The 10,616-nt window shown below is 37.1% G+C and overlaps 2 protein-coding genes across 2 annotated transcripts; both read left to right on the top strand.

Annotated features, from left to right (window-relative positions):
* Positions 1-301: 301 nt before the first annotated feature.
* Positions 302-1,246, top strand: LOC123642393 (olfactory receptor 502-like). Its single transcript, XM_045557447.1, has one exon. The coding sequence runs from the start codon at positions 302-304 to the stop codon at positions 1,244-1,246; it is 945 nt and encodes a 314-aa protein (XP_045413403.1).
* Positions 1,247-8,152: 6,906 nt separating this feature from the next.
* LOC123642391 (olfactory receptor 502-like) lies at positions 8,153-9,097 on the top strand. Its single transcript, XM_045557444.1, has one exon. It carries the CDS (start codon positions 8,153-8,155, stop codon positions 9,095-9,097), a length of 945 nt encoding a protein of 314 aa, XP_045413400.1.
* Positions 9,098-10,616: the final 1,519 nt, after the last annotated feature.

The following is a 10,616-nucleotide window of genomic DNA, read 5'->3' as shown; positions in this document are numbered from 1 at the left end:
TTTTGTTATTCTCTTCTGTCTTTCATTTTTTATACTTTGAATTTAAAGCCATTTTAACTGCCTTTTTGGAAACAATATGACGAGAGAAGGACATTATTATTTGAAGGAAGTTTTTCTGGTGTTCATGATAAAAATAATTTTCAAAGCACAGACAGACTCACAGTTTCAGGTATAAATGTACTGGTACTTGAATATCTCTATGGAGACTTCCCATGTGTACTAATAAAAATGAAAACAGAAAATTTATAAATACTGTATCATTCTTGTCACAGGTTCGTTTTGGCAGCAGCTACCTTGTCTCATGGATTCCTGGGTGGATGGGAACCACACTGCTGTGAGGGAGTTCATTCTATTGGGCTTAACAGATGATCCAGTCCTTTGTGCTGTCCTTTTTGTCATCATCCTGTGCATCTACCTGGTGACCATCTCTGGCAACCTCAGCACAATCATTCTAATCAGAATCTCCTCTCAGCTCCATCATCCTATGTATTTTTTTCTGAGCCACTTGGCTTCTGCTGACATAGGCTCTTCGTCTTCCGTCACCCCTAACATGCTTGTAAACTTCCTAGTAGAGAGAAATACAATCTCCTACCTTGGATGTGGCATCCAGCTTTTTTCAGTTGCTTTCTTTGGGACAGCTGAATGCTTCCTTCTGGCTGCCATGGCTTATGACCGCTTTGTGGCAATCTGCAACCCGCTGCTTTATTCAACCAAAATGTCCACACAAATCTGTGTGCAGTTACTCGTAGTGGCTTACATGGGTTGTTTTCTTAACGCTTGCTCGTTTACCTTTTCCTTATTTTCTTTATCGTTCTGTGGCCCAAATCAAGTCAATCATTTTTTCTGTGATTTTGCTCCCTTAATTGAACTCTCCTGTTTTGATACCAGTGTCCCCGCAGCTGTTCCCTCATTTACTGCTGGCTCCATCATTGTCATCACTGTGTTTGTCATAGCCGTCTCCTACATCTACATCCTCATCACCATCCTGAAGATGCGCTCCAGCGAGGGGCGCCACAAGGCCTTCTCCACCTGCACCTCCCACCTCACTGCGGTCACTCTGTTTTATGGGACCATCACATTCATTTATGTGATGCCCAAGTCCAGCTACTCGACTGACCAGAACAAGGTAGTGTCTGTGTTCTACATGGTGGTGATCCCCATGTTGAACCCCCTCATCTACAGTCTCAGGAACAAGGAGATCAAGGGGGCTCTGAAGAGAGAGCTTGGAAGAAACATATTTTCTTAGTGACATCTTTTATTTTGTAGGAATTTTTATAGTAATGTCCCATAAATGACATAGTAAAAGGAAATTGAGTGTATGTGATTAAAATATATCAAACAGAATATATTTTATATATTATATTGACATGGGCTATTCATCTTCTGTCACACCCAACATGCTTGTAAACTTTGTGAGAATAGAAATACAGACACCTTGGATGTGCCATCCAGCCAAGTTCAGCTGCTTTCTTTAGGACAGTTGAATGCAGCTGGACACAATTTCCATTTTCTTTTCATTTCTTTTTTTTTGAGACAGTGTCTCACTCTGTCACCCCAGGTAGAGTGCAGTGGCATCATCTTAGCTCACTGCAACCTCAACCTCCAGGGCTCAAGTGATCCTCTTGCCTCAGTCCTGAGTAGGTGGGACTACTGCCAGGCACCATGACATCTGGCTAATTTTTCTGTTTTTTTAGTAGAGACGGGTCTCACTCTCGCTCACGCTGGTCTCAAACTCCTGAGTTCAAGGGATCCTCCCACCTCAGCCTCCGAGAGTGCTAGGATTACAGGCATGAGTCGCTGCCCTTGGCCCACAATTTTGATTTCTTTCATTAGGGCCCAGTGTTACTCCCTGTTACACAGCTCTGTGGCTGTAAGCTCTGCCTTCTGGTCTTTGGTTCTATCCTCTGGTTCATCCATCCTTTTCTGAAAACATATTGCCCATGTTATAGCTGAGTGGTTTTCTTGGCCTATTTCCTGACCATTGTAGGCTAAGAGTCCACAGACCTTTCACTTTGCACTGACCCTGTCTCTTTCAGTACAAGCGGATGTATTTTCTTTAAAAACTTTCTGAGAGTCCACAGAGAAATGCAAATAAACCTCAATGAGATACTGCTTTACACCCACTTGTACGGTTAGAATCAAAAAGTAAGACAATAGAAAGTGTTGGTGAGAATGTGGAACATTGGAGCCCTGTTATACTGCTGAAGGAAATGTAAAATGGTGTAATCATTTTAAAAACAGTCTTGCAGTTTCTTGAATGATTAAAAATAGAGTTACTGTATGATCCAGCAATTCCACTTCTACATAGATACCCAAGAGAATAAAAACATATGTCCACACAAAAATATTTTCCTCACTGTTCCTCAGTCACTCACTGCCTACTACTGTTGAACAGAGAAGTATTTTAGCTCACAGAATAAATCAGGGTTGGACATATAAATTAGAGAGTGAACAATATTGAAGTAGTATTTAAATTGATGAAATTGCATGAGGCCTGTAAGTGGCTGTAAACATAAGGATATATTGGATAAACTACGGGATAGCCCATCATTTAAAGGTCTGGTAGAGTTTCAATCTGCAGCAAAGATGAACATAAATGGACCAGACACGTGGGAAGAAGCCCAAACCAGGAATGTAAGTTTGTAAAGTACAAAAAAGGAAAGTGAGTCAAGATGGGAGAGTGTGGGCACTTGTTTAATGCTTCTGATATTTGGCAATGTGGTGACTGTAGACAATTTAGCAAGAGCAGTTTCAGAGTGGGGAAGTTGAAGCCAGATGGACATGTACTTGATATGTAACTGGTAGGTGAAAAATAATTTCAGCAAAAGAGTAGGCAGGAAAGTGGGAGGACATTTCAGGAGCCATGGGTAAGTCACTTTCGCTGGGTCATTTCGCTAAGTAAATGTAGGAGAATAGAAGATGATAATGTTGGAAAACAGTTATGGATACACTGGGGAATTCTCCACAAGTCACTTTAACAAATTTAGAGTTAAATAATTTAAACTACATTACATTCAATTGGTATCTATAATTTATTGATTGTAAATTCAAGTTATAAACTATATATTTATATTTATAGTATGATTTAAATTTTGTAAAAATAAAAGTTTGTCCTTATAAAAAATATTTGAGAAAATAAATATAAAGGTGTTAGCAAGAGATATTTGTAGAAAATGGTCTATATATTATTTAGAGTAACCAGAGGAAATAGATGACTCAGCCTGGATAATTGAGGGGAATTTAACAAAGGAACTATTTGCAAAGTTGTGGGCAGAGTTTAGGAAAAGCTTCAAGGGTAACACTGCACTCAGGGATAGTGATCAGCTCAACACCTGAAGGGGCAAAAGGTGTGGGCAGTTACTGGACCTTGGAGAGCTGTGGTAAGAGAACCACCTGACAGGACCTGAGGCATTTGGTGGACCATCGCCAGCCAACTCATGTGACCCAGGAAGGAAAGAGCCAGGGAAGTACCCAAATCTCAGACTCCTCTGCCAGCGTTTCCCAGAAGCCACAGGCAAGGGAGGCTGTTCATACAGTCCATACAGATCAGTCTCTTGGGATTATATCAAGGTAGAAATGGGTAGAAACTGCATGTGGGAAGACAAACAGCAGCTATCTACCACTCTTAGGTTTTTACCTCTTTTCCATACTTATTGTCTGTGTATGTATGTATTTATTAAATGTACATAAAAACTTGAATTCCTTTTCTAATGCTAAAAATATTTTCAAGTTCTGAAACTAAAGAAGAAGGAAGCAGGAAGAATATTTCTGCATCTACTGCGGGATTTCCAAGTGGATTATATACACGAAAATTTAAGTAATGTCAGAAGTAGCCCTGCAAATGGAAAGGAGGTATAATACTGGAATGCCATTACACTGTGTTGCAGGCATTTCCTTGGGATAAAATAACCTCAGTAAAGAAGTGTGCAGCCATAATTTCACTGCAGTTAGGTCACTGGGAGAAGTGCCCTCATTCAGATATCTCTTTCCACCTGAACACTTACTACACAACTCCTTCAACATACTGCAAAATGTTTACTCAAAATTGACTATCAGAAGCTATAATAAGCTATAATTGACTCACATGTGCAAACCATTAAAAATGTTTCAGTTGATTGTGAGGTTTCTGAGAAAATATAGTGTGCAGGAAGTGACTCTGATTATACCTTACTCCTCCCATGCAGGTATTTCTACAGGAGAAAGTTTGTCCCAGTGGTTTTCAGGCTTTAGAAAGAGGTATGGCAGTAACTTTGAATAAGTTTCTTAACCTCTTCAAGTCAAATGTTTCTTAATTCAATACTGTATATTATATTTATAAAAATCACATAGCCTTGTGAGGATTAAATGATATGAAGGTAATATTACATATGTGTATGTGCACGTGTGTATAAAACATTTAGAAAGTTTAATAAAGTGAATGAATATAAATTAAGACTCCAAAATTACTTCATATGCCCAGCTAGAAAAAGAAATTTTAAAATGCTTCTATACCTAAAAATCTATTACATTTTTAGAAATAAAAGAAGATACAAAAATCTTTGCAAAAGCAAGGCATAAATAAATAAACATATCAGACAGGGAGATTCAATTTTTTATAAATATTAATATTCTCTAAATTAATTTCTACCACTAAATATACATCTATTGAGAATCTCAATCATTTTTTTGGTTGAAGCATTGTGCAAGCCGAATTAAAATTTACGATGAAAGAATATGAAGAAGCCCCCAAAGACAATCACAGCAACAACAAAAATAAATAAATGGGAACTGAGCAAGTTAAAAAGCTTCTGCACAGCCAATGAAACTATCATGAGAGCAAACAGACAACCTACAGAATGGGAGAAAATATTTACAAGCTACACATCTGAGAAAGGGCTGATAACTAGAATCTGCATAGAACTCAGGAATATCAACAGGAAAAAAAATCAAACAACCCTGTCAACAAGTGGGCAAAAGACATGAACAGAAACTTTTCAAAAGAAGACAGATAATGGCCAACAAACATGAAAAAATGCTCAACATCTCTAACCATCAGGGAAATGCAAATCAAAACTGCAATGAGATATTACTTAATTCCAGTGGGAATGGCCTTTATTAAAAAGTCCCCAAAGAATAAATGTTGGTGTGGATGCGGAGAGATAGGAACTCCCATAAACTGCCAGTGGGACTGCAAACTAGTACAACCTTGGTGGAAAGTAACATAGAGATACCTCAAAGAGCTACAAGTAGAAATACCGTTTGATCCTGCAATCCCATTACTGGACATCTACCCAAAGAAAAAAAAAGACATTCTATAAAAAAGACATCTTCACTCAAATGTTTATAGCAGCACAATTCACAATTGCAAAGATGTGGAAACAACGCAAGTGCCCAACAATACATGAGTGGATTAATAAAATGTGGGATATGTATACCATGGGGTTTTACTGAGCCACAAAAAACAATGGTGATCTAGCACCTCTTGTATTATCCCGGATAGACCTGGAGCCCATTGTAGTAAGTGAAGTACCACAAAAAGGGAAAAACAAGCACCACATATACTCACCATTAAATTCGTACTAACTGATCAACACTTAAGTGCACAAAATGGTGGTAGCATTTTTGAAGTGTCAGACAGGTGGGAGGGGGGAAGAGGGGATGAGTATATTCACACCTAATGGGTTTGAGCATGCTTGCAGCTCTTACTGGAGTGGGACAAAGACAATATATGTAACCTAAACATTTGTACCCCTGTAATATTCTGAAATAAAAAAAATTAAAATAAAATTAAACTTTACCTCAAGCTATACCTCATATCCTTTCAAGGTATTTACTGACATGTCTTATATATATCAATATAAAATACTTATCAATAAACAATATTAAATGGAAAAAGCTAAGGTTAGCATTTTGTATCTGAAATTTAGTACTGAATATTTTTTTTTTATTTCAGCTCATTATGGGGGTACAAAAGTTCAGGTTATATATATTGCCCATATACCACCCATCCCCCCGAGTCAGAGCTTCAAGCATGTCCATTCCCCAGACAGTGCGCATTGCACTCATCATGTAGTTATACCCCCATCCCCTCCCCCCACCCCCCATCCGCCTCAGTCAGGACATTCAAGTGTGACCATTCTCCAGAAAATATGCAACGCACTCATCATGTAGGTATACACCCATCCCCTCCCCCCATTCCCCACTTCAGTACTGAATATTTCTTAATCTGAAATATCATAGTAAACTTGGAACCTACATTCATTTATAAGAATTTATTATATTATATACTTTAAAAATTATTAAACAAAGGTTATAGAACTATGCATGAACACCTAGATAAGAAACAAAAGAATAAATTGACCACTTGAGAATTGACAGAATCTGGAAAGATTAGTTGTTTTTGTGTCTGAATTGAATTGCTCAATTTCCACTACAGAAAATAATGATGCTCCATGGTGCCTTTGAATTCACAATTGCATCTCTAGAGTCTTCAGAGATTTTTCCTCAAAGGAAAACAAAACTGAAAGATACCTATATAACCACTATGACTTTGAGTTGTTACTGAAAGATGAATGAGTTCTCATTAGAAGAGGTAAGACGTTGGCTTTTGTTAATGAATCTGATGTATTGATTTTCATTTACCCTTTGAGAACACTTTAGATCTGTACTCACCAGTCACAGTGCAGAAACATGGCAGATGTGATCAAGCAATCAGCTACTGAGCAACTTTGGCTGAATTACTCAGTTTCCACCATCAGTTTCATGTGAAGAAATAGGCATAATCCAAGTCACCAGGAATCCATGTTTATCTACCCGTAGGACAGAAACTCAGATGGTTTTTCAGCACTGTTCAAACTCAGCACTCTGCCAAAATGCTAATAAACTCACTATCTTTCAGACACTTTGGGCACTTACAGATATGACAAAGATTTTAATTATAGATTAAAAATGTGAAAATGATGTAAATATTTGCAGAAAGACTTACTTTGCTTATGGAGCCAAATGCTTTTAGCTTAGAAGGAACACATATTAGACAAAGCTTGGGACATAAAGTTAGAAAACTAGGAGATTAGGGTCAACCTGGCTGCTAGCTGCGTGATCCTTCTTCAATTTTAGTCTATACTATTCAGTTTTATATCATGTTGAAAACGCTATTATTCATTCTGCAAAACCCCAATTAGAAAACATTGTTACAGCAGGAAGTTATTTGATTTGATTAAATGTATTTTTATCATGTGATAAATATTAATCATGTTTTTTGCATATTGATTACATTGAAATCTCAAACTACTTGAAAAAATAAAATAATAATATATTTAATTATAAATATTTTAAAGATATCCAATAAATTTACAATAAGTGACCTTATTCATAATAGTAATTTGAAATTCCTTTCTGGTAATAGACTAAAAAACAACTATATTTCTTCTTTTTAAAAAATGTTCTTGTTTAACTGATAGATATTGTGAAATATGTTACTAACCAATTGCCTCTTTTACACATTACATTCCAGAAGACCTAAAGGATAAACTGTTATCCACTCATTGCCAGGTTTGTTGGATCTCATGGTATCATTTAACTTTATTTCCTGTGTAGTTACTAAAGGAATAAGCAGTCAGGTTTCTTGGTGTTTATCTTGTGACTCCACCACTTGCTATGTAACCTCATACAAGTAACATAATCCCTTTCAGATTCAGTTTATGCATCTAGAGAATAATAAGGAAGCTAATATTATTTTCTGGAAAATGAACTAGACTATATACACAAAATTCTTAACCCCAGGCTTAACATTTAGTAAGCATGTAATAAATGTTAGCTATTACTCATCTTTATTTTAAAACTGTGTGCGCATTTTTATTTTTTTATATAATCACCAATCTTTTTGTTATTCTTATCTGTCTTATATATTTTATTCTTTGAATTTAAAGCCACTTTAACTGCCTTTTGGAAACAATATGACAAGAAAAGGACATTATTTGAAAGAAATTTTTCTGGTGTTCCTGATAAAAATAATTTTCAAGGCATAGACAGAGTCATCATTTCATGTAAAAATATACTGGTGCCTGAATATCTTTATAGTGACCATGAGTAATAATAAAAATGAAACCTACAAATTTATAACTAGTGTACCCTTCTCATCAAAGGTTCATTTTGGGAGCACCTACACTGTCTCATGGAGTCCTGGGTAGACGGGAACCACACTGCGGTGACCAGGTTCATTTTATTGGGCTTAACACATGATCCAGTACTTCGAGTCATCCTCTTCATACTCATGCTATGTATTTACCTGGTGACCATATCTGGCAACCTCAGCACAATCATTCTAATCAGAATCTCCTCTCAGCTCCATCATCCTATGTATTTTTTTCTGAGCCACTTGGCTTCTGCTGACATAGGCTATTCATCTTCTGTCACCCCCAACATGCTTGTAAACTTCCTGGTGGAGACAAATACAATCTCCTACCTTGGATGTGCCTTCCAGCTTTTTTCAGTTGTTTTCTTTGGGACAGCTGAATGCTTCCTTCTGGCTGCCATGGCTTATGACCGCTTTGTGGCAATCTGCAACCCACTGCTTTATTCAACCAAAATGTCCACACAAGTCTGTGTCCAGTTACTCGTAGTGGCTTATATAGGTGGTTTTCTTAATGCTTGCTCTTTTATTTTTTCTTTCTTTTCTTTATCATTCTGTGGCCCAAATCAAGTCAATCATTTTTTCTGTGATTTTGCTCCCTTAATTGAACTCTCCTGTTTTGATACCAGTGTCCCCGCAGCTGTTCCCTCATTTACTGCTGGCTCCGTCATTGTGGTCACTGTGTTTGTCATAGCCGTCTCCTACATCTACATCCTCATCACCATCCTGAAGATGCGCTCCAGCGAGGGGGGCCACAAGGCCTTCTCCACCTGCACCTCCCACCTCACTGCGGTCACTCTGTTCTATGGGACCATCACATTCATTTATGTGATGCCCAAGTCCAGCTACTCGACTGACCAGAACAAGGTGGTGTCTGTGTTCTACATGGTGATGATCCCCATGTTGAACCCCCTCATCTACAGTCTCAGGAACAAGGAGATCAAGGGGGCTCTGAAGAGAAAGCTTGGAAGAAACATATTTTCTTAATGATACCTGTTATTTTTGTGGGATTTGATACAATAATGTCCCATAGATACAGTCATAAAGGGAAATTTTCTGTGGTCACAGTATAGCTGACCAATATCATTATCCAGTGTACAGCGTTTTTTTAGTACTCGGTGGATTTTTAGATATCAAATAGTAAATCACAGGCTCATAGTTATCTGTAATAAAATTAAGTTAAATTTATAATTAAGAAAAAATATATAATCTGCTGAAAATTCTAAAGTGTATTCATATTTCTTTCAAAGGTAGTCATTTGTCATAATTTCATTTGAAGACATGGGAGCTAAAGAGACAACTTCTTTGCTCCCTTTATGTCTAAAAGACATTGTTGATAGAGGGGTAAGAAAACTTCTATAAACACTTTTGTTTATAAAGTGTGAATATAGCAGTCACATAGCAATCACCGGCCTATAACATTGCCAAAATCCAACTGGATACAAATTCCTATTTACTTTATCGGGCCTAGTTCTACTCTACGTTAAGTTTGCTATCTGTATCTTGGCTCTACCTACTGGACTATCTGAATCACCTTTCCTTTTCCAGAACAATATTTCCCATGTTATAGCTGAGTAGTTTTCTTGTCATATTTCCTGACCAGTCTAGGCTAAGAGTCCACAGACATTTCACTTTGCACTGTCCCTGTCCCTTATAGTACAAGCTGATATATTTTCTTCAAAAATATTGTGAGAGTCACCAGAGAAACTCAGATAAAACCTCAATGGGATACTTTACCCCCACTTTTATTGTTAAAATAAATAAGTAAAACAACAAAAAAGTTTTGGTGAGAAGATGGAAAATTGGAGCCCTCTCACACTGCTGGAGGGAATGTAAAATGCTGCAATCATTTTGGAAAACTGTCTTATAGTTTCTCAAACTATTAAAAATACAGTTCCCCTCTCACTCAGCAATTCCATTTCTAGATGGATACCCAAGAGAATTAAAACATATGTGCACACAAAAATATTTTCCTCAGTGTTTTTCAAACACTCCCTGCCTAGTACTGTTGAATATAGAAGTCTTTTAGCTCAGAGAAGAATCAGAGTTGAATGTATAAATTAAAGAGTAAACAATATTTAAGTTGTATTTTAATTGAAGAAATTGCATGAGACCCATACGTGGCTGTAAACATAAAGATATACAGGATAAACTACGGGAGATAGTCCATCACTTAAAGGTCTGGCAGAGTTGCAAAATCTAGCAAAGATTAACACAAACAGGCAAGAGAGGAAGGATGAAATCCAAACCAGGAATGTAAGTTTGCAGAATACAAAAATGAAAGTGATTCAAGATGAGAAAGTGTGGGTACTTGTGTAATCCATCTGAGATTTGGCAATGTGGCAACTCTAGGTAATTTAGCAAGAGCAGTTTCAGAACGGTAAAATTGAAGCCACATGGGAATACTTAGCTGGTAGGTGAAAAATAATTTCAGCAAAAGGGTAGGCTATGAGGCAGTAAACTGAAGAGGATATTTCAGGAACAATGAGTAACTCACTTTAGCTGT

Source organism: Lemur catta, chromosome 7 (genome assembly GCF_020740605.2).
Source record: "Lemur catta isolate mLemCat1 chromosome 7, mLemCat1.pri, whole genome shotgun sequence".
Taxonomy (NCBI): Eukaryota; Metazoa; Chordata; class Mammalia; order Primates; family Lemuridae; genus Lemur; species Lemur catta.
This window is presented reverse-complemented; position numbering and strand designations above follow the sequence as displayed.

Bases quoted from the DNA above. Each gene is read 5' to 3' on its own strand.
- LOC123642393 (XM_045557447.1), top strand. From the start codon at position 302: ATGGATTCCTGGGTGGATGGGAACCACACTGCTGTGAGGGAGTTCATT.
- LOC123642391 (XM_045557444.1), top strand. From the start codon at position 8,153: ATGGAGTCCTGGGTAGACGGGAACCACACTGCGGTGACCAGGTTCATT.